Source organism: Egretta garzetta, unplaced genomic scaffold (assembly GCF_000687185.1).
Source record: "Egretta garzetta isolate BGI_Z169 unplaced genomic scaffold, ASM68718v1 scaffold14, whole genome shotgun sequence".
In the NCBI taxonomy this organism is placed as follows: domain Eukaryota; kingdom Metazoa; phylum Chordata; class Aves; order Pelecaniformes; family Ardeidae; genus Egretta; species Egretta garzetta.
The window spans coordinates 6,906,955-6,931,865 of NW_009259588.1; the positions used below are offsets into that span (position 1 = coordinate 6,906,955).

At 41.0% G+C, this 24,911-nt stretch overlaps 1 protein-coding gene across 1 annotated transcript in view; it reads left to right on the top strand.

The window, feature by feature from the left end:
* CAP2 (cyclase associated actin cytoskeleton regulatory protein 2) overlaps window positions 1-24,911 on the top strand; it is a 56,956-nt gene that overhangs the window by 25,176 nt on the left and 6,869 nt on the right. Inside the window, exons 4-7 of the mRNA XM_009637950.2 lie at window positions 9,371-9,514; window positions 9,748-9,833; window positions 11,591-11,696; window positions 24,465-24,657. Of these exons, the coding sequence (XP_009636245.1) occupies window positions 9,371-9,514; window positions 9,748-9,833; window positions 11,591-11,696; window positions 24,465-24,657 (529 nt within the window). The remainder of the gene's footprint in view (window positions 1-9,370; window positions 9,515-9,747; window positions 9,834-11,590; window positions 11,697-24,464; window positions 24,658-24,911) is intronic.

Below are 24,911 nucleotides of genomic sequence, written 5' to 3' on the forward strand. Positions count from 1 at the left end.
AGTACTTCTGTAACAGGACTCCTGGGACTTCTTATTCTGCATCCTAGCAGGATTTGTTTTCTAATTACCTTGACTTGCTTATGTCATTCCGTTTCCCACTACTTTTCCTCATACTTAGTGGGATCGCCCTTACTGTTTTCTAAAAATATGAAGAGCAGGATACTCTTCATCTCATTAATTTATTACTTACTTATGCAAAAGAGTTTGAGCCAAGTTTTGCTGCCATTCTGCTCAGTTGGTTGACTGCTGCAAACCTCTGTATCCAGAAATAGCTTAAGGAGGAATTTGGTTCAGTCCTTTTAAGGTCCTCAGGTCCCAAACTTACAGAAGGTGCCAAGGGTGACATGGACAGAGCCTGAGAGTCCTGAGCTCCAAAGGGAACCCCTTCCCCCCCTCTTGTTCTCTGAAATCTTGCCAAACTGTTGACATACTTCTGTTATCAGCAAGCCTACAACTGCATGCGACGTGGTCACAGCTGCAGCGATGGACCAACTGACAGCTTTCAGCCGCTAGCCTGCTGCCTTACAGTGTTCACAGGCTCGTTTTTGGATATTGTTGCAAACTTTTACTTGGTTTCTGGTCCAGATAGCTCCCTGACACCTGTTACTTCATAATTTTATCTCAAAGGTGCTCAACTGATGGTTCTATGATTCTATGACTGCATTTAACCAGCCTCAAGCTCATTATATTTTCTGATCATAGAATCATAGAATTGTTTAGGTTGGAAAAGACCTTTAAGATCATCAAGTCCAACCGTTAACCTAGCACTGTCAAGTCCACCACTAAACCATGTCCCTAAGCACCACATCTACTTGTCTTCTAAATACCACCAGGGATGGGGACTCAACCACTTCTCTGGGCAGCCCGTTCCAATGCTTGACAACACTTGCAGTGAAGAAATTTTTCCTAATGTCCAATCTGAACTTCCCCTGGTGCAACTTGAGGCCATTTCCTCTCATCCTATCACCCGTTACCTGGCAGAAGAGACCCAACACCCATCTCACTACACCCTCCTGTGAGGCAGTTGTAGAGGGCGATAAGGTCTCCCCTCAGCCTCCTCTTCTCCAGAATAAACAACCCCAGTTCCCTCAGCTAGTCCTCATAAGACTTGTTCTCCAGACCCCTCACCAGCCTAGTTGCCCTTCTTTGGGCATGCTCCAGAACCTCAATGTCTTTCTTGTAGTAACTCTGTAGGTATCCATGTACCATTTCTCTGTCCTCACTTGTGTTTGCCAAAACTCCCAGGTCAATAGCCCCTGCACGGAAAAGATGGATGCATTTGAGATTCAGTTCTGCCCCAGGGGCAGTGCACTCACCTGTAAGAAGGCCCAGAGACACCTAGGGAATCCAAGGAATACAGAAGGGCTGCGCACATACAATGAATACATTAGTGCTACGTCTCCCAGTCTGTATGGAAGAAAAATAGAGCCAGAGATGCATATTATCACACAGAATCACAGAATCACAGAATCGCAAGGGTTGGAAGGGACCTCGGGAGATCATCTAGTCCAACCCCCCTGCTAAAGCAGGCTCTCCTAGAGCATTCTACACAGGACTTCATCCAGGCGGGCCTTGAATATCTCCAGAGAAGGAGGTTCCACCACCTCCCTGGGCCGCCTGTTCCAGTGCTCTGTCACCCTCGAAGTAAAGAAGTTTTTCCTCATATTCAACTGAAACCTCTTATGTTTCAGTTTGTACCCATTGCCCCTAGTCCTGTCGCTGGACACCACTGCAAACAGACTGCTTCCATCCTCGTGACTTCCGCCCTTAAGATATTTGTACGTGTTGATAAGGTCCCCTCTCAGTCTTCTCTTCTTCAGGCTGAACAAGCCCAACTGTCTCAGCCTTTCCTCGTAGGGGAGGTGCTCCAGACCCTTTATCATCCTAGTTGCCCTCCTCTGGACTCTTTCTAGCAGTTCCTCATCTTTCTTGAACTGGGGAGCCCAGAACTGGACACAGTACTCCAGGTGGGGTCTACCCAGGGCAGAGTAGAGGGGAAAGAGAACCTCCCTCGACCTGGTGGCCACACTCCTCTTAATACACCCCAGGATACCATTGGCCTTCTTGGCAACAAGGGCACATTGCTGGCTCATGGTCAGCTTGTCGTCTACCAGGACTCCCAGGTCCCTCTCAGCAGACACGTGTCTAGGCTGGCTCACATCAACACCACCAGGCACAGGCTTTCCAGCAGTTCATGTTCTGTGCAAAAATCAGGCTCCAGTAAGCCTCCAGTAAGGCTCCTTGCATTTGTTTACTCCAGTGCATCTATACTTGGACTAAGAACAGCGTCACCCCATAAGGAATTTATCAAAGATGAAGACATTATCAAAGATGATACTCTGTATCTTGTCTAGTTCCTCATCTGACATACCTGCTAAGCAATTCTAGGGATCCTACAGACTCTGACTGGAATTCTGTTGTGTCCTAAAATAATGTCCTAAAATCACCAGGCTTGTTTTTGAACCCTGTAGCAATATTCATATTCCTATTCCGCCATGTGAGATCCCACTGAGCTATGCTGATGGGACACTCCCTTTCCCATTAAGTATCATATTCTTTATTTCTGCTAAACACAAATCCAAACCAGTACACTCCTTTTTCTGTGCTATCCAATTGTTTCCCCGGATTTCTGGACTGTGCATGATCTTCTAAAAGGGAAAGCACTGGGGATACAGCTGACTAAAAAGGAGGGCTTTTTAGTTCATGGGTTATTTAATTTTTTTTCTGATTTTATTTTGGTCTAAATCAGACCACAACCAAAGATTTTTGAATTCTGAAAGTTATGCAGACTCCAGGACTACTTATTGAACTTGGAAGTCTTACAGTTTGTCTCTGGGGAGATCTCAGGTGAGACACATGAATGTCCAAGGATGGAAGCCTGCACCATCTAACATCGCTGTCCTGGGACATACCCCATGTAAAACCTAATTAGCCTTAGCAAAGGCTTGTCAGATCTCAGATGTTGTGACAAAACAATCGTGGCTCAACGGAACACCCATTTTCTGACAGAACATTGCTACCTGGAATGCCCTGGCCCCCGCTGATATGGACTATGATCACAGCAGCAAAGATTGAGGAGCTGTAAATCAAAGGGTTGAAAACAGTTCATTTGTGTAATCGTTCTTCTTGTTTAGGTGTGGGATGTTGCCTGTCTGCCTAAAGCAGGAGGACCCTTCCTTGTTGAATGTACTGCCCATGGAGAGCTGTAGTGGACAGGAAAACAATATATTATGTGTACAAGTCCATTTAAAGAACAGCCAAGGTTCTGGCCAAAAGCATTGGGTGTGATCCCCACCACTGTAGGCTGATGCATGCAGTTTGTATCAGGCCCTCCATTGGCTAGAAGCTATTTGTCTTTCACCTTCCTCTCCATTTGCCCTCCCTCAGGGTTTACATTTCAAAACAAACCCATAAATGACCAAACTAGTAATTTGTCATGTGCGGCTATGGTTTGGTCTCCCCCTTTTTTTTTTCCCACAAGCACAAAATTACTACAGCTAATATTGGATGTTAGACTGAGAATTTATGTGCTAAGGGGAATAAAAGCCAAATACCAATTAAGTCACTTTGGAAGCACACAAATGTGTCTAAGCTTCTGTGCTGATGAAGCTGACGAGACATTTCTGCAGATTTGTCTCTCTCTGTCATCGTCCTGCTGTTGCACAGCAGTGAGTTGAAGTGGCAAAACCTGTACGATTGACAAACAAATCGAACACTTGTTACACCACTATGTTGAAGATTTACAGTTTGAGAAAACAAGACTAGAATAAATTAATGTCTCTCTGTGATTAGTTAGGAGGAGACCTTTGAACCCTGAAAATACCAGAATAATAGAAGGACATGAATGTAGTGATCGTAGAGAAGGATCTCACTGATGGTCTCTACTGCCCGTCAGAAAATGCTTGCAGAGAAAGGTGCAGTACATTATACTGCAACTTTAAGAGCAAAACTGTGGTACCAAATGTGAAACACTTTCTGCAAGGAGAGATGGAGAGAGGCAGTGCTAAAAGAACAGTTTGAGAGCTGCCAACAAAAGCTGGTGATATTTCACTATGGAAGTAATAATGAAAAGAAAAAAAACCCAAAGGTAAGCATTTGAGGAATCTGGATGCAGCGTTGGGAGGCTCAAAGATATCAACTAGCTTAGATTCACCTCTGGGAAAAAAAATATTTTCTGTATACTTAAAGAAAGAGGCTATTCCTCAACCTAATCTGAACACTGATTCCATTCAGACTGTTGATACACAGCTACTACAACAAAGACTAACTTAAATTTTAAAGACTTCTTTACAGATTGCCTCTTACAAAACATGGGAAATCAGTCAATCTAAAACTATTTTAGTTTTAGAATCATAGCCAGTCATAGCATCTCACTGGTGATCACTGAAGCTACCATCTTACTCCTATAGACACAGGATGGGATTCTGCTCATCAGCTTTAACTCTCAAGGTAGGCACGTTGTGTCGGGTGTCTTTCTAGGCTCTCTCTTATGGGCAGCACCTCTAGAGGGCAGTCTTAAAAGACAGGTAGGCAAGGTGCTTAGGAACATGGTTTAGTAGTGGAATGACAGTGTTAGGTTAACAGTTGGGCTGTATGATCTTAAAGGTCTTTTCCAACCTAAACAATGATTCTATGAGTCTACAATTCACATCTATCAATGTCTTCTAGTATATAGTCTTCTAACATCGATTAATGGGTTGGAAGAATTTCTCAGGGAGTTTCTCTCTTCATTTAGAATACAGAGAATCAAGTCTCAGCTGAGAGCAGATACTCACCTTTTGAATTGTTACACTGAGTGTGGTGGACACTATCCATGACATCTTTCATCCCTTGGAAGGATGAAATGCGGGATGGGACTGTACTAGGCTGTTTGCAGAGATAACGGCCGTGTCTGCATTATATAGCAGGACTATATTTTTCCTTCAAATCAACTGTGATTCACACTGCAGAGCAGTCTTAGGATGTACAAAATACTTATCTTTCTGATGACATTAAATTGAAGATACACTCCCAGACAGCACTAAGCCAAGATTTACAGCTAGTCCAAATAGCACACCCCCCCTCCAAAAGCGTATAGTGTGAATGTCAGGTCCCCAGCACCAACTGTTTTGCTTTACAGAACCATTCCTATTAGGCTGCACTACTTGCCAACATATACAAAGACAGCTGATTCAAATCACCTCCCTGTTTCAAACTTGCCTGTGAAAAACACAATGTAAGTACGATGGAGATTTTGAACTGACAGAAGAAAATAACAGACCTGTAGACCACGGAATAGAGGTTGTAGTCATGCTGTTCTGGTTGCAGCTGAGCAAAATGAAGGGGCTGCTGATCCCCAATGCTCTCATCTTTCTTTCACTGCTCCTACACCAAAGGCTGCCACCCCCTCTGTTAAGCATAACTTAAAAGGGTATTTGTTCCCTTGCCATGTTTTTTTCATAATAGGTCAGGTTGATTTAAACACTATAATAGTGAGGTCTGAATTGTGTTGCCACCCATCAACATGAAAATTCTTCAGTAAACAGTCTCACCCCTCAAGACCATGTAAGATTAGCTTAAAAATACATCAGATCTTTAAAAACTGTATTTTTATTTACCTGCTGGGTTTTGCGCCTTTGTGATTCATACTGGCAGGTTTCTGGACAACAATGGTCCTGAGAAAATACCAGTTATCTCAAATGAAAGCTAAGGTTTTCAAGTAATCACTGGCTGAAGCAGCCAAAGTTTAGGTGAGCCACTTCAAGTTTAGAGTGACTTCACAGGCAAATCACAAAAATCACAAAACCCAGAAGTTTGGCCGTTCTTCTGAATTAAATCCATGTGGCCCAGTCCTGTTAAACCTGTCATCAGGAAGACTTCTTGTATGACTATTACAAAAATGTGAAGGAGAAGAAAGTCTGTTTGGTGCGGTCAGTTGGAATACTGGTATGCCAGGCCATTTTATGAGACTGGGCGGAGATTTAAGTCTCTGAAGCCAAAGCCTAAGGCAGTTCTTGTTGCAAGCTGTAACTTTTTTTGAGTGTTTTGGCTAATCACTGCAGCAGTCTTACTACTCTTGATTTACTAATAAGAACTATATGACATGGATCAAAGCTGGCTGGTTGTTTAAGTATTAATATATTAATAAAAAGACCATCTGGTTTTAATAATTATAAAGAAAGGACAAAGGCATACTGGGAATCACTTTTGATATTTCTAAGTTATGCCACTTGCATTTTTAAACATCTCAGCAAAACTGACATTATAATAGGAATGGTGTTTACACAAAGACTCTTAAATTTCTGTTAAACACCTGTGCTGTGTCTTAAATGACAAGAAATTTTATCTAGCACATGCCAAAGGCATGCTGAAGATTTTTCCGACAGCTCTGACTCATCTCCTTGAATTCATTTTTTCTTAGAGATACAGTATAGACAATCATTTTATTAACAACCAGCTGTTTTAATATTCATTGCAATAAAGAGATTATTCTTCTAGAACCCTCAGCACAACTGGCTCTGCACTGTAGAGCCAAACAAGACTGATTACTGCCAGAATTAATGAGCCTTTCTAATACCCCTATGCCATATATACTACAATTCATCTGCAGTTTAATCACTAACTAAAAATTTAGAACTGACTGCGGGGAGACAGGACTCAATTCAGTGATTCCTTGCAGGCCGGTATTCCTTTGTGTCCAACCCTTAGGCACAGATTTGGATCACCAGAAGCTTGCACAAACACACAGGCGCATTTAGTGGAGGCCCCATCCCTGGAAACATTCAAGGCCAGGTTGGATGGGGCTCTGAGCAACCTGATCCAGTCAAAGATGTCCCTGCTTACTGCAGGGGGGTTTGACTAGATGACCCTAAAGGTTCCTTCCAACCCCAAACATTCTATGATTTTGTGCAGCCAGCCAGCCGGCCGGCCAGCCAGCAGCCATCGCAGAACAGGACAAGTGGAGATGAAGGGCAGGCGGGCTGTGCTGTTCTTCCAGCACATCGCACATGGGATGGAGCTGAGCAAAGCCTCAAGCCCTTGGTGGCTCTTTCTGGTGCCACTGCAGCACCACATGAATGATTACTTTGAGCTGCTTTCCTTAGCAAGACATATTTTACCTTTAATGCTTCCTCAGGGTGCTTTTTTCTGTGAAATTAGATAAATCCACTACCTTTTTAATAAACAGTTGATTTGCTGGATAGGTTAAGTCCTGTGTTCTGAGGGACAGAAATTCTGTATGTACTGCTGATAGAAAACCCTCACAAAAGTGGTTGGGAGTTTTTCTAGGAGGAGTAGGAGGAGGCGTGGGTCTTATGGTACCATTCAGGAAAACGTTTGGCCCTAATTTTGCCTTCTTACCTGTAGATATCGAAGTGCTCTACAAAATAAAACAGCCATATTAGCATCATTCCATATCTAGGAAGTTGAAGCACAGACAGGTAACACAGCTTTCCTGAAACCTGATGATAATTCGGTGGGAGAGCTGCAAAGAGAACCCCCGTTTACAGACTCCCACTTCTGTGCCCTGTCCACAGAAACGTGCTGCCTCCCAGTGCTGCCTAGCTACACCAGGCATCTGCGGAGCTGTATTTTTAGGCCTGATATTCTCTTTGGCTGGAACGGGGCCATGAAGATTCACAGTATGCTAAGGACTGTAAATATCCCTGAGACTTTATGGGAGGAAAACTGGCATAATATCAAAGCAGAACAAGCACTTTCTTAAATTTCAGTTTTGTTAACTACTGTCATACTTGAAAGATTTCCCTGCAAAATAAGAAAGAACCAACCAGCTGCAGGAAAAATTAGAAAGACGAATTCCTGCAGACTTTATCATGTTATGGCAACAAAATCAGTTTTGAAGAACTACAGATCATGGAGGTTTCAAGGCTTTTTCAGACTTAAATGACTTATGCTGGTCATTAAGCCATCAACAAAAAATCTTTTCATCTCCCAGCAATACTGTAAATATTTGTTTTCTCCCAACCCGCTTTGTTGTAGGAGAAGACCAAATATCCCCATGTATTTCAGATGCATAGGCCTTTCTCAGAATTACATTACCACTGAAATATTAAGGCCCCATAATTCTTTTAAAAATGCAGAACCTCTTTTTGTCTTGTTTTTGGAGTGTCTTTTGACCTATGTTGATCCATAGCAGACATGCTTATTTTAAGACGTAAAATTCTGTAAAGCTGAGGTCTTGTGGAAGGGTGAAAAGAAATATCTTACAGATGACAAAGATCAAGCAGGACATACGCACACATCATCTTGTGTGTGTCAGGACAGCATTCGTCCTCGAGAATGTAACGATTAGTTGTCTCCAGCAAGCACTTAATTCCATTAAACAAGTAGTCCTGAGAGAAGGTGAGAAAATATAGTAGAGTTCTGCTATGTCCCGAGTGATTTCCGAGTGCAGTGCCAGGGGAAATCAGAATGGTGGACTCTCTTTGGTGGGAAATAGTATGGGTTCCGCGGGCATAATTTTGCAGTAAAGAATTGGATTGTTTTTATAGAAACTTTTTATGGGGTCACAAGGTACAGCAGTCGTTTTCCTTGTGAACTAATGACTCCTTGTCCCTGAATGTGCAGTTTCTGAGTGGAAGAATATTTCCCAGTAAGTTAGTGCTCTAAATTAGTTTTTCTGAGGCACTGGGCCAGTGTGATTAGCATTCACTTTGCTCAGGAAAGAGCTCAGATCGCTTCTACATTCATTCTGCTTTTCTCTTCACTCCAGGCACTATTCCTTCCACTCAACAGTCATTCCCCTGGATACCATTCGTTTCTGACTAACGCAGGAGCATTTCCCCAAACCATGGCTTACAGGCAGTATGTTTCCCATGAAATCCTCCCACATTACTTGCAGCCAAAGGAAATTAAAACATTAAAACATACCAACAGGGAAAGCTAAAACTGATATTGCCTTCAGTCTATTACTTTCTCAGTCTTGTTGCCAGATGATAAGAGGCCACTAACCTAACAAGTAGTTTGTGTTTCTTATAGAAAGAACAACTTGGTTAATAGCTTCAAAAACTCAAGTCAGTGTAAAGACTCTGAGGAAGTTCCAGGGATGTCAGATGAAAAATACAAGCATTCTGCTACCTCTGAGCTATGGGGTCTCTATGGGTCTTAACCTGGGAGGCATGTAAAAATGCTGCCAGTGCTAAGAACAATTTTTGCTGCAACACATTATTAATACTTAATGCCTGTGCATTTTGCCGCTGCAGCCAGAGGAGGGTAATGAAATCGTTACTTTAATATAGAAAATGTAGAGACCTTTCTTTCCAACTGTTAAATCCATGGGCAGGGAGGACAATGTTAAACCACAGGGTGTTTTTGAACCACCCATTGTAACAGCAGGGTCATCTTTTTCTTTTTTTTTTTTTTTTTTCCCCAGAATGAGGTGGCAATGCTTCTCAAGCCAATATCAGAGAAGATTCAGGAAATCCAGAACTTCAGAGAAAGGAACAGAGGAAGTGAAATGTTCAACCACCTCTCAGCCGTCAGTGAAAGCATACCTGCCCTTGGGTGGATAGCAGTGGTGAGTGATGCACAGGATGGCTGGGAGGGCTGTAAATGTGCTTCTGGATGGCGTGGCCCAGAGTAGTTCCAAATCTTGCAGAACTCTGCGGTCTCATCTGCATAGTTCTTCAGTCTGCTACACCCAAGAAGGTGTCTTGTAATATACCTAATGCATCAAGAAAGGTGTCTGACTAATGTTTTACTTCCTTTCTCCTTCTGTTGTTTCCTGCTACCGTGGGTTGATGGTCCTAGTCTCCTAAACCAGGCCCTTATGTCAAGGAGATGAATGATGCTGCTACCTTTTATACTAACAGGGTACTAAAGGACTACAAGCACAGGTATGTTGCCAAAGCCCCAGTATCTATGAGCCAGAGAACAGAGCATTAACCATACCAGTAGGGTTCACAATGCCATCACAGAAAGCATTCTGTAAACTAAAAAGCATATGATGAAAGCTGCTTGCAGTAGCATATTTTCCCCTCCTCATCTTTGACCTGCAGCATGTTTCAGTGAGAATGGCAGCAGCACTAGCAGTGCTGGTTTTCACTCCCTGCAAATTAGAGGATTGTATTTAATTTTCTGGCATTCCAGCATCATAAGCTTATATGCAAATGTGTATTTACATACCAACATGTGGCTAGCTAGCTGCTACGCGTCCTTGTCTCATTTGTGCACTCATACTGTTGCTGTTCTTGCTCTTTGCTTGAAAATGTGCATTTAGGTGGTAGATGTATACAAATGAGCATCTAATTCCGTAGCTCCCAATTCGATTTTTTTCTGTACCACTGTATCATTCTTAAAGAGCACAAGGAATTCAAAAAAAGTTTCATGAATGAGATCTGTGAGCTGACAGAGAAAGAGAAAAAATACAGGTCCTTCCTATGCCCTCTTAAAAAAGTCATGTAAAAATCCTGTTGATTTGGTACTTTTGGAGGCCATATTTTGGCCCCTGATTTTTATATCCCAGTGCAGAACAGTATTTGCTGTTGAGTTTTTCCTCTTTAGTGAAGAAAACTTTACATATATAAAAACCTTTTGTCTGTATTTATATTACATATATTTGTATATATTTATTGTACATGTATACATATATATTATATACTATATATAATACTTCATATTATTGCTGAAGCCTTAGTTTACCTATTGAAGGTAGTACCCACCGGGGTAACTGAAGATTTTTACAATATAGCTTTAGTACTCATTCTGGAGAAGAAAATGTCTCACATCATAATGGTATAAACAGGGTACTTTATATAGGTATTTAGTTCTTCCCCTAATAAGGCATTCTTTTCCTGTTTTTCACTGAATCAGATCACAATGTCTTCCAAAGTAGTGGAAGGCTCCCCCTTGACTTCAGTGGGTTTTGGATTAAACTTTTTGACCCCGATCCTCAGCAGTATTAAGCATCAAATTCCAAAGGAAATACATAGGAAGTAGACACCCAAATCCTTGTAAGCATCCAGTCCATAACCATCACTATTCAATAATTCTTCATAACTAAGGACTCCATCTTACAAACAGTTTCTCTCTCGCTACATATTTCTTTTTTTCACTTACTGTCCCATTGGAAGACCAAGCCTTCCAAATAATGATTCCAGAGCCAACTTCTGACTTGTGCTTTAAAAATTCTTGGTATATAAATATTTCAGTCTGATGACTATAATATGATCCAGTATTACCCTGGCCACATTTGAACTTGGAAGACAGAATATCTTACAGAGCCCATGGATATTTAATTTTCTAAAATTCAGCACCCTGAGACTGAGTCTGGGTAGCTGCTGCGCAGCTCCATTTACCTTTAGTGCTTCTTCAGTTGACTTTGAGCCCTAACAGAATGGTGGTACACCCTTCCAGCAGGAAGCACTCTGTGCTAGAGGCACCCCTTGTCCTTGTTTGTTCTTGGGAAGGATCTAAAAGCTTTCCAGTGTAGTAGCCCTCAGTATTTTTAGCACTGAGCTGGCTGCCTGCTTGCTAACTGCTTTGTCCATGGCTTTAAAGCAGACATTGGGTTTTACCCACTTTAAGCTAAAGTAGCAATGCTTTCTGGTTTTATGTACGTTCACACATAGAAATATTTTCTCTGTTTTTACAGTGACACACGCCATGTTGATTGGGTGAAGTCATATCTGAACATCTGGTCTGAGCTTCAAGCTTATATCAAAGAGCATCATACCACAGGTCTCACTTGGAGTAAAACTGTAAGTACTCTTTCCTTCCTCATGAAGAACCATAAAATGCCAGTAACCAATTTGACTTTTAATGCAGGTCATTAGCTCAGGAAAAATACATATCTAGGCCAGGAACAGAAGTCACAGCCCATGGACTTCCCAACCAAGACAATAGAAGTTTGAAAGACAGGTGGAGAAGATGTGTTAGGCCATAGTGGTTTGGAAGAAAAGGGAGGAATTATTTGGGATGATTATAGCCATAACCCCCAGCTACAGATGGTGATGAGAAGCAGACACAATTCTCAGGGCCTGCTACAATAGAAGGTAGGAACAAAAACAAACCCCAAAAATTTGAAGGACATGTCAGACTAAAGGAAAATTGGGGGAACATGACAGGGAAAGGAGAAGAATGGTGGAAAGAATCTGAACAAAGATATTTAATAACAGGAAAAAGAAACACAAGGGATACATACCAGTTTATTACTTCACAGATAGCTATCTTTACAAACTGTTATTTTATACATACAGAAATAATTTCTGAAATACATATATAGAGAGAATATATAACTGCATGCCTAACTATTTATGCTCTCTCTCTCTCTTTATATAAACATCTGAGATGCATAGAAAGATGATGGCAATGAACATTGTTCTCTAAGAGAGGTATAAACATGAAGAGTTCATTTTCCGTTGTGTATAAATGTAAGAGTTTATGTCCAGTGTCTACATTGATGCAATGTTCTACATTATTCTAATAATGTGCTCATGTTTATTGTCAGGCTAGGAGAATTGCTGAAGTATATTAAAAACATAATCAGCCAGCTCTTTGCTGTTCTCATCTCCTAAACTTACCAGTGCACTCACATACTTGCACATGCAGTCTTTCACACCAAGTATATACTTTCTTCTGTATAGGGAAATATATTTTTTTTTTTAAACTTGAATGACTATTCAGAGGACTGGTGTAGGCCACCAGATAATTTAATTCCCAGACCAGACCATTGTAAGAACTCAGAAACATGGGGAAGCAAAGTAGAGCTTTTGGATGGAACGTACTTTAACATGGAATAAGGGCTGGAGCACCTCTCCTATGAGGACAGGCTGAGAGAGTTGGGCTTGTTCAGCCTGGAGAAGAGAAGGCTGTGGGGAGACCTGATTGCGGCCTTTCAGTACTTAAAGGGGGCCTATAAGAAAGACTGAGAAAGACTTTACCAGGACCTGTAGTGACAGGACAAGGGGCAATGGTTTTAATATAAGGAAGAAACTGAATATCAGATTGAATATAAGTAAGAATTTTTTTTATGATGAGGGTGGTGAGGCACTGGAACAGGTTGCCTAGGGAAGTTGTGGAGGCCCCATCATTGGAATTGTTCAAGGCCTGGTTGGATGGGGCTTTGAGCAACCTGGTGTAGTGAAAGATGTCTCTGCCCATGGCAGGGCAACCGGACTAGGTGATCTTTTTGGGTTCCTTCCACCTAAAACCATTTGGTGATTCTATGGTACCTGGAAAAGTTACTTTATCTCCCCCTGTATAGAGGTGATAACCGTGTAAGAGAATGCATGTTACTTGTGCTCAGCAACAGACCATGCAACTTTCTCTTCACGCCCTTCATTAGACAGTGTATAAGGCCTTACAGGACTCAAGTATTCAAGTGCAAGTTCAAACACAGGGGAGACCATGATCTCTGTGTACGTCTTAGTTAGAAGCAATGCAAGAATGTTTAAACATGATAAATTAGAAGATGAATTATCTCCTGCTTTGTAGGTTTTCGGTAATAAAAATTTAAAATATTAACATGATTCTCTTCCTTAATTTAGTACAAAATTTTATACTTGCTACATCCCACTCTGTTATAATCAGTGAATGTGAGAAGAGCTAATGATTTTAAAATTATTATTAGATAAGGAAAAGAAATTGTAGTACCTGTTAGCAGAATTAGTCTGAGAATCTGGGACAAATTTTGTTCTGTTAATACAGAGAAAGAATCATCTTCACCTTTAATGGAACTTTACAAGTATGGAAATAGTGTTACAAGATGAAGATTTGTTATACCCATTTGATCAAACAGGAAAAACTCTCAGTGCTGTTGAGTACTGGTAATCTTATTCAGAAGTGTAGCTGTTGCAGATTATATTTGACTGGTCTTAAAACCAGCATCTCAGCCATCATGTCTTTCTATTTTCCTCTCTTCAGTTGTGCAAGAAATTGCCAAATACAAATCTAGGTGTGACTTGTTTATTCATATTAAGCATAGTTTCCTGCCAACAGTGCTCATTCCATCATGAGTGATGAGCCCATTACTGCATCTGAAGTATTGATTTCACTCACTTCGGATATCACTCAGATCTGGAAGTTGTCTTGGAAGTATGGCTCATTTAAATTATCATTCATGTAATGTGTGTCAGAAAGATTAAATTACAAACACATTTTTATGGATGTATAATTTTTTAAAGTTTTACTTCATGTGAGTGTAAGGAAATTAGAATCCAGTAAGTTAGCAGGTTGTTTAAATAGCTTGTTGTTTAAATGTTGTTTAAATATTTCTGTGAAGCTTGGTAACAAATACATTCAAGAAAGCAATGAGTTACTCAAGTGACAATTTCATTTTTGTTATACATTTTAAAGTGAGAATGAAAGTCACAGATTCATGCTGTGTTAAGTTAAGCAGAAAGGTCTGCAGAATCAGGGCCTAGACAGAAATATGATATACATAAAAGCTGTAGATATATTCCAGACACAGTTGTTAATCATTGCATACAGCAGCTTCCACTTATATGCATAAAAGGTAAAAAGGAAAAAGCAGTAGTTTGGCAAGGCATTAAGAAAGCGGCACATTTATGAAAGGGAGACGTCGACACAGAAATGCTGCTTTATTATAGAGGTAGAGAGAAAGAGAGAAAGTTTTTGGTCTGTATAAGTACAGATTTAAAAGTACATTATACCGATAATTTACCCTTCGTATCTGCAGAAGGCAACAAAGCAATGCATGAAGCTTTATACAAAAAGCTATTAAGTAACATATTTGGATATTTCTAAAGAGACTAAAGAGTCAGGGAGAACATTAACTACTGCTTCTCTCAGAGCTGTATTCTCGTAGCTTGAACTGCAACAAAAGCTCAGGAGCATCAGCCTAGATCAGACCTACGCTTGGGTTTCCAAAAGGGAGGGGACAGGATTTGTTAGTGGGCAGTTGGCCCCTTTACCTATAGGTGCTGTATACCATGGTGTGCACATTTCTGGCCATGCCCCATGGCAGTATCACAAAGCTGTGCCATTTCCAGCCCCGCTGTACCCTTCCATCAAGGCTGCACAGGGCAGCTGCAGCCAACCTTGGAACAGATCACTAGCGCATAGAGTAAAGCATTCCTGGCTCTGGCAGTAAGCACACAGGCAGACACTTTAGAGGAAAGAGAAAGAAACATCTTAATATATTACAAGACAGACACTAAAACAGGTGCAAAAGGTAGAAATAATGGCTAAGCAGTCAGCTCTGACAATAACAGTTACCTCTATCAGCTTTATAATACATTCGTGACAAAACCAGATGCTTACAGGTTTTTGGATCTAACACAATTCTCTCTCCTTACTCACTTTGGCTCTGCCACAATGTGTGACAGCATTTTACTCCTTGAGGGCTTCTTAATGAAATGTGTGGGACGGTTCATACAAGAGAGAGAAGGGAGTTCATACAAGGGAGAAAGCCAAGAAATCAGTGGAGTTAAGGACCTTGAGACCTTTGTGTATCTGAGCCTGTTTTGCTACCCATGTGCAGTGGTGGTAAAAAACTGGGCCCAGAGTAACTTGCAGGGATTTCAAGACATGATGGATACAGTTAGGGTATTTGTTGGTACTGTGCTGACAGAAGAAAACTACGTATATAAAGTATGTATGTTTGTGAGCAGGATCATCCCAGAGAGTAAAATGTTCCACTCTGTATTTTCACCATGATCTGAAGTATTCATTTTCATTAATTGATTGTGCCTATGTCAGAGAAAACATGCTTCTCAGTGGAAGTCAGATGGATCTACAGTATTTCCTTAAAAGTGTAATTTTGTAGTTCATTATTTTGAATGTAAAGGGTGAGCTGCCTTCTGCCAGACATACCCTGTGGTGAGTTCACTATACTCACTACATCTCAGTTTAGCCATCTTGACAATGGGAACAGCAATTACCAACCTAATGGAGATTTGCAAGTTTTAATTTGCTACCAGATGTGACATTCTCAGATGTCAGTGAGCCTTACGCAAAAGCTGTTAGTATAATGAAATGTTGTAAATGCCCAGTGCAGCATTTTACCCATGCAGCAACTGTCCTTTTTGCTTGCTACAACTTTCTGACTTGGACATGAAATCTGCAGCTGTAACAGTAACCTATGTCTTTTTTCAGTTCTTACTGATAAACGGCAAGTGCCCTTTTTTTTTTCTTTTTTTTTTTTTTCGCCTGAAGAAGGGTTTCTATTGAAGCATGGCTCTTTCTTCCCTCTCTACTTTTTTTTTGGTCGTGCAAAGAAATGAACAGCTGTAATATAAGCCCACAAAAATGCCCAGTAAAAGTTTGTTTGCTACAAGGACTGCACCAGTAAGCTGGGGGAAGTGAAACTTCTGCTCCTATTTCTGCAGGTTAACTTTGCAGCAGGAAAACAACCAGTAATAATGAGAGATTGCTGTAGTTTACTGTACATCAAAGAAGTATTAAGAAACAAATCTTGCTCAAGGATAATTGTCTTGAATGCTTCTCTCAGTTGCAGGTGGATCTGCAGTTAAGTTTTTCTTCTTTCTAGACAATAGTTATTTAGGACAAATTTTGCCAGCAGGATTATTTACAAACAGGAAATACTTACAAACCAGCAGTGAATTTCATTACAATGTTTAGTTTCTAATACAGGATTTCACTCAAGTGATGACCGTTCCCCCCCCACCGCTTCATAAATATAAACAAATTCTTAGGAGGAAGTCTGCATCTTTACAAGCAGTTGAGATTTATTTATATCCTGCTCCCACTTGAGGCCAATACAGTAGCTTCAAATCTTTTTTTCCTGAAATATCTTTTTAAAAAATATTTCTAACTCATCAGGTAATACTCTAAAAACACTCTCTAAAAAGTTAAAAGTCTCCATAGGCTCCACACCGAGAAGAACCATCGTAATTCCTACATTAGCCTGATTGAGCGCAATGATTCTAGTCTCAGTACAGACTTTGGCCGCTTCATTCTTGTCTAAAATAATCACCTCCACCAGACATTTGCTTATAAAATGGCCCTGCCTCTCTCCTGTACTATCAAAACATTTTCCTGTAATATATCAAATATATAATCTCCCTACATATTAAGGTGAACAAGCTGCAAAAGACCAACTTCTGCAGGCAAAAGCCTCCTATTAGCCTTCCAGTATCTTATCTATGCTGTGTTTAGTTTGACCCACTTATCAAGAAGGTGTCGTCTGAGCCACTTCACTAAAGTTAAAGGTCAAAACTGTAGTGCCAAATTCCAGCCACAGCCACAACTGCAATCCCAGAGGCCTCATTCAGATAGAAGCAAGAGCAGCATAGATACACTGATTTAAATGCCTGTATCTTGGGTAACATTTTCAGAGTGCTCAATTTTTCTCAGTCATAGCCTTTCCTCTCCTTGTCCGTCCCCTTCTATTCCTTTTTCTTCCTTTCCCTTTCCCTATTTCATGATACTTTTCTGTTGAAAAATTTGCATCCTCTAATCTCAACTGTTTCTTTCTCAGAGAACAGGCAATGTTCAGTTTTTGGTACGCTATCAGTTTAGAAACTGCCAGTCCTGGCAACTCTGCATTAGCTGCCTCTCTTGTGGGGACTGCCTCAGTTACATCCACGTCCCTTGGAAAGGAAGTAGGTTCACTCCCTTATTCCAACAATGGCTGATATCAGCGGTGCCCTTTTAACATCAGTGACCAAACACCATTCAGACGGGTTAAGGGAGAACCTGGGAGAGGCTTGTTGGACAACAGCTGTCAAACGCAACCTGACCTGTAACATAATGCAACCTGGTTGCAGTGGAAAAGGGCAAGGAAAAAGAAAATTGAATGTATGTAAAATGGAGAGAAAAGGAAAAGGCACACCTATTGAAACACTGCTATATTGCTAAAGGGATTGGTCATCTTTTTAACTGAATATTTATGTAAGTAAAAGATGGTTTAATGTGCCTGTGGGAGCACGTTACTTGTTGACAATTACATTAGCATACAGTTCTCAAATGATTTAGATCTTGGCTGTGTAAAACATTTCTGGTTGGGCAACTGTGAAGATGTAAGCACCATTTTAAATCCTGAACAGGTGATAAATGGCAGAAGTGTATTAAAAGAGGCTTCAAAGTTTGCAAACTGAACAGATAAATAATTCTGCTGAGACCTGGTAATAAGAAAAGAGGCTGGCCAGGGTTTTGCTGGTTTGTGTTTTACCGCACAAAGATTATGGGCCCTGTTAAGTCAGCTGTTTTACCTAGTAAATTGTGGCTCTCGGGGCAGCATAACCCCTTGCAGACAGGTGGCTTAAATATGGTAGGTAATAGAACTGTTGTGCTAAGCTACTTTTACACAAAAAACACCTTAGCAAGAGCTCTGTGCCCCTGAGTCACAGTCCACCTGTTCTCAGGAGCTGACACATGATACTTTGAGCTTCATGATTCTTGTCTTTGGCTGTGCATATGTACGGAAAGAACAATACAGAATGCTGTAAGCATTTTGGGTGAGAAACTAGGATTACTATAAAGGGGGAGGGGGAGAAAACAGGGATACCTTTTTTTTTTTTTGAGAAGAATGTAGTCCCCATTAAGCTTCCTGTTTTATCTGCTGTCATGAAAAGGCAGCTTTTCAATAAATTAAGGAAGGGATTTTATGCCTCTGCCTAGGCCACCTGTTGCCTCAGCCACAAATAGATACGTACCTCTTAATATGAATGACTAATAAAATAGGTACTATATATTTTACACATGCATATATCATTTATTTATACCCATTATATAGATGTTTATAATCTGCTCGTCCTGAGTAAGATCGACCACTGCAGCTACAAGAAATGTGTGTTCATTCAGATGCTCCACAGCAGGTTCCCACCACCACAAGAACTTTGTTCCTCCCCAGTTTCCGTGCTGCACTGTGTCAGCCTAAAGCTGGATAAACACAGGGGAGCACCGCGGGTGTTTGTACGGGGCCTGGCACGTAAGCCCCTCGTATCCCCAGAGATATGAGCCTCTGACTGGGGATCCGTGCTGCAACAGTAGCACCAGTACAGTAACAGTGACATGGAAGGCTAACCCAAGGAATGGTTCAGCACAAACGGCTCAGGAAATAGTAACGTCTGTGGTAAGACATAAAACCAAAATCTTACTGTCTCTCAGTAGCTGGGTTTAGACATGTCAAGCTGCACATGGCCACCAAAAATTACTGACAGCATGGCACCCAGAGCACTTGTGTTAGGTACAAACAGCATTTTATTTCTCTTAACAAGACTGGCTCTTGCCCTTGTGCTCCAGGGGAAGCCTTTAGGAGAAACATGCTGTAACAAGGCCCAGCTTCTCAGAAGCAAAGGGCTTTGCTCATCTCTACTGTAATTTCAAGGAAATTAAATGAGACTCAACAGAGATGAATTTTAACCAGCCAGCTGCATAAACAGCCATTTCTTTCTTCCAGTGAGCCAGCTAGGTAGCCAGCAAGGAGAAAAATAAGAGTACCTCACCCTTCTGACAGTGACATGAGATAAAGGTAGAAATACAGCATACTTTGAGCCCGTACCGCAATCCTGCAAACCCTTGCATGGTGGTAATGTGCATTAATCAGACCCAGCTCCATGAGCAGCTTCAGGTGCTGTCACTGGAGGAAGCTACTGAGCCACAGTCAATGGGAGGCCCTCTGCAGATGGCTCTGGGATGTCCAGCAAGGAGCAAACCCTGACCCATCCCTGTCATTCCATTCAGACCGTGGTTTAGTTGGAGGTTGAAGACAACTTTTTTCCCTGGGAGGAAATTTCCAGAATGTTCCATCCCATACAGAACTGTTACTACATGGCCGCAGGGCCTGCATCTCCTGTTCTTGACAGGACCTTACTCAGAGAATTACATTTTCCCCCATTTCAGAAAGCTCCAGGAGCAAGACTTAAAGCACATCAAGTTCACTATGATACAAAGCTAGCAGGTTAAAAGCTAATGGCTTATTTTTGTCTGACGTTTTCACAAAATAAGGCTGAGGTTATCAATTCCCCCCGATAATTCTTACAAGGGGCGTATTTGCAAACGGTGGAAAAATGACCACACCAACATGTTCATGGGAACAGTCGGCTATCAGCGTAACTTGACATGATGCCTATAGACACCACGGCACTGAGAACAGCAGCTGTTACCGAGGCAACAGCTGAAATAAAAGAGGAAGAAAGGCGGCTTGCAAATAACCGCCTTTCCTAGTCCAAATGGCTCTTAATACTCTTTGTGTAAAGACAGACTGTTGTTAACATCTGCTTGAAGTTAATCTGAAGAGTTGTTTGCAAATAGCAAAACTGGTAAGCACCTGCTGCTTTAGGGTAGATGAACTTTTGTGGGCATATAACATGCTATTTTATTCCCAGCAGCTCTCACAAACACCACCCTATACAGAACAGAAATGAATGGACTTTGTGAAGGGCACTTTAGCTGAAATTGGATAGGACTATACACAAGTACTGCCAGATACCAGAACAGTTTAGAAGTCTGGTTCAGAAATATTCTAGAGCCTGAGGGTCTAAGTGGTCTTAGAAGGGTGACTAAGGAAAGCAAACCAATTGCCAGTGACTTAGGTTGGTAACTTGGAGGTCTATGTATTAACAGAGGTCAAGACTAAGCAAAAATAAAGTTCCTGGAACCACTTCACTAGGCTGATTTTAAAACTGCCCTTTGTGTCAGCATGTTTGAGTGCAGCACAGGTCCCATCTTCCTGGCACACAAGGAACGCAAGAAGTGCAATGTGTTTTCTGCATTTCCAGTTCACTTCTGTGCTTTCTGTCCCCTTGTTAGAGTTTCCCCGAGCCACTCTTCCCACAAAGAATTTCACCTCACTTGAATGTTTGTTTGATTTCAGCCAGGTAAATCAAAATGGCAAAGACAAGAAGAGACAAAAGCCAGAGAGAGACTGAATCCCTCTTTATAGCAAGTCTCTGTACGCCTCCTCATTAGTGAGACTTAGTCTGGCTTTTCTATGCTCTTCTATCTCGATGGGAGATTGTCCTACTGGATGTGTCCATGCCATAAGATGGTAGATCTAAAGAGGAGCAGTTAGTCCCTCCCTGTACTTTAGCAACCTTTTTTCCTTTGATTTGTTCTTCAATTTTGCCTGGCCTAATTTATGACTGAAATTGTTTGCAGTTTGCAGAATGGCCATGGATGTTCAAACATAATTGAAAATATCATGATACAGTATCTGTTAGCTCGTGTAGCTGTAACTCAGGTCATAAATTAGACAAGAATTTGTCATGCAGGAGAAAAGTTTACAACAAAGGTTCAGTCCATCTCCCATTTCTGTGGCTGCACAAAATTAAGAGGAAAAATGGGAAGGGTGGCTGAACCCCAGGTGTCTTCTGAGACTTTGTGACAACTCCTGTGTTCTTAATTAGATCTAACTCATCATCTTTTGAGCTCAGTGGAGATAGCCACTGACTTTGGTGGAGGGACCAGGCTTGTAAAGACAAGAGGAGGCAGATAGGCAGAATGAGTGCAAGGGATTTTTTTTTTTCCTACTCTTGAAACCCACTCAAAGGACTAGAATGACTCCTCAGGTCAAGGACTGAGATTTTTGACTAGACTTGTCTTTTCATCAGTACTGCTCTAGAAGGGAAGGATGTCCTAGTTTCCCAGATCCTTTCCTACCTCTGTTCTTCCTTGAAAAGCAAATAAGACATTCTCCTGTCATACAAAACCATGTGTAAACGTGATTGATGTTTTTTAAATCCTGCATTTTTGTCTGTAGTTTCACAAGATAGTTCTTTCAGAGTTCTGGGAGAGGGATCATCTGCTTCCACAGATAAATCCCTCTGAGTTTTGCTTCCACTTCGGTTACACAGACATTCCCATACTTCTGTTGCCATTTGAGAAACTGCCTTTGATGCACTACTCAGCAGCATCATTTGAGCCTGGAGTCTCCTGCATGATCTGTGATGGCCTTCGACTTGACACTTTAAGCAAAGAGACTGGCAGAGTCACCCACCACTCTGTGTTGCAGGCAAAATACCCAGATAACTTCTGTGTCTTCTTTTTTTTTCTCTAATGCATCTTTTCAGCCTTTGCAGAATTTAATGGGTGTTAATTCCAAATGAACATGTGTCTTTCTTACACACACAAGTTTCTGGAAAATCACAGCACTGTATTTATGCAGGTGGAAACAATAAGGTATGTTTGGGAAATCAGGTGTCAATCTGGAATTTAGGAAATCAGATTTTTATCTCAGACTACAAGTTATTAACCACTACCACTACTACTATTAATCTCCTCCCATAAAGCACACATAATTCATACCTGCACGTTCACATTGCACTGTGAGCGGTGAGTGCCATTTCTGGGTATCTGAGTGCTTTTTAAAGCACTGCAACTGCAATGTTCATAATTCTGGATAACCAGGACATAGTGGATTCAGTTGCTATGGTTGCAGGCAACAGATAGGGAAGATCTCTATTGCACCTCAGGCAGCAACAACTGATTGTGCCACTAAATCCACTTACATTCATTTTTTTAATTATAATAATTCACAGTTGTGCTGACTCTGCTGCAGGTAGCATTACTGGCATTATCAGAGGCAGGAAGACAGGCACTGTAAATTGAGGGCCCAGTGAAGAAGTTGTCCCCAACCTAAAACAATACCCTGTAACTACAAAGTATGTAAGCAGAAACGCTCTGAGTTATATGTATCCATGCAACAATGAAATGTCTCTAAAAGCCATCCACATCAGTTCCGGTATATCTTGACAATAAATGATAATCAGTTCCAAAAGGGGATTCTTCTCATTTGTTTACATTTGATCAAAAAGATTTAATGGCATAGAAGAGAGCTCATTCCCTTAAGAGGTCTTGGGTGCTTTCAGAAACAATCAAACTGTACCACCACATCACTTTCATTACTCATCCAAGCACCAGGGATTCAACAGTCTTTTTTGTGCAATGCAGTTTTAATGTCACTAATGCGACAAAGGATCTTGCTATGTATTCGTCACTAACATATTCCATAAACAGCTCCTCCAAGTGCAACAGTACTTATATGCTGAAGACGCACGTGCCAATAGAGGGTGTACATTAAGAGGTTAACTGATATTATTCCCTTTCCATGCTAGTCTCATTGGGGTCATAATGACTAAGAGGGTTCAATGCAGTTACTTCCTCAAATGTGCCAGGCTTCTTTTTTTTTTTTAAAAAAGTATGCCTGAAGAGTGAAAAAAAAAAAAAAAAAACCAGCCCCTTTCCCATTATCAGTTTGGGATTACAGGCCAGAACAAGTTTACTTTTTAAAAAATAGCTATGGTTTTCACTCATGTAAGATACATGAACCAGATGGATACTTTGCTTTTTCAGTTTAGTGGGAAGCAGAAAGGAGTGGCATCATAAATGGTTAAAAGTATCCTCTGGGTCCAGCTAAGCAATATCTGTTTCCAGTATTGATTACCAGGGATGCACTTCTAACAACCTGTCTCTCTTAACAAAGGTAGCCAATTAGAGCAGCTGTGACTCTGTAAGTCTCTGCCATTTTCACATTGTATCTCCCCACCTATTAAATATGTACTGGTACAGTGCACAATGCCCGCATAGCTAGCTAAATTCATCAGAACCAATCTAATTTTTCACAGCGGTTCTTTTAAAACAGTCTTGGCTCTGCTGCAGAGAGGTGGCATCAGAGTGACACTCAGTGGCAAGACAGAAAAAGTAATTTTCAGTTTCTCAGATTCTATTACTAGGATGCATAAAATTTTAATTAGATCATTATTAATATTTTCTGTTCATTTGATAATATTCTATGTAAGCATTATAATTCAGACCAAAACATGTACTTTTGATTATGCAAACTGAAAGACCAGATTACTTACTTTACCAAGGCCCCACCCCTCATAACTTGTGTGATGTGATCTCCTGCAATTGAAAAAAAAGAAAAAAGAATTTGAGAAATTGAACTAAACCCTCAAATACTGAATTTCAGAAAGAAAAGACCTGTATCACCATAGTGTTACATTCTGCTGTATTTGAATCTTTTTCTGCTGTATTTGAATCTTTGCAGATTACTTGAACAGTCTGCAGAATAGCATTTTACATCTTGCATACAATTTAGCACGTTGCATGTGTATAACTGACAGTTCGGGACCCTGCCAGTTATTTGTGCTAGATCAAAACATTTTCTGTATGTTTCTGAATGCACACCAATCTGTGGCTAACTGAATTTGGTATCTGCAAAAAAGGAGGCAATTTCCCTTGTATGTAAGTAGGCAATTTCCCTTGTATGTAAGTAAACACTGGAATAAATTACAGAAACTTTACTATTAAAGATTTTTAACATCAGTCTTGGCAAACATTTGAGAGAAATATTTTAGGTGGAGTAGTTCTGCAGGAAGGTAGCGCTGCAGACTGTCAGTCTTTCCAGCCCTGCCTGCTTTGATGCTGGGGAAGATTCATAGTATTAAGCTCGATTATGGTGCCAGAAATTCATCTGAGCCTTGTGGCTGCCTAGAGTCATTCAAACTCATGCATTCAAGAATGTTAATAAATGAGAGTTATCATAATGCAATTTTCCTTGAAACACCGTACATAAAATAATTTCCTTCTATCTCAAACAGGGTCCTGTTGCATCACCCATGTCTATGCGATCTGTTCTAACAAGTGGGCCATGCCTCTCCCCGCCACCGCCACCACCGCCGCCACCACCCGGACCTCCCCCCATCTTTGACACAGAAACCGTCAAGGATGAAGGAACTGCATCTCGTTCAGCCCTATTTGCACAGCTTAACCAGGGAGAGGCAATTACCAAAGGTCAGGAGAAAAGAAATAAATTTTTGGTCCATGAGTCAAACCACATCAAGAGCTGCTATATGCATTAACCTAACTTCCACCGCATTTTTAAGTTAGATTTAAGCAGCTCAGAACTTTCTGATGCTTGCAGTGTGTCTGATGGATGAGATGGCATACCAAAACCTCCTTTAGAAGCAACAGCACCCAAATACGTTCAGCATACCTAAAAATCACACCATTTATTTAGAGGTATCCTTTTAATTTTAAGGCAGCCA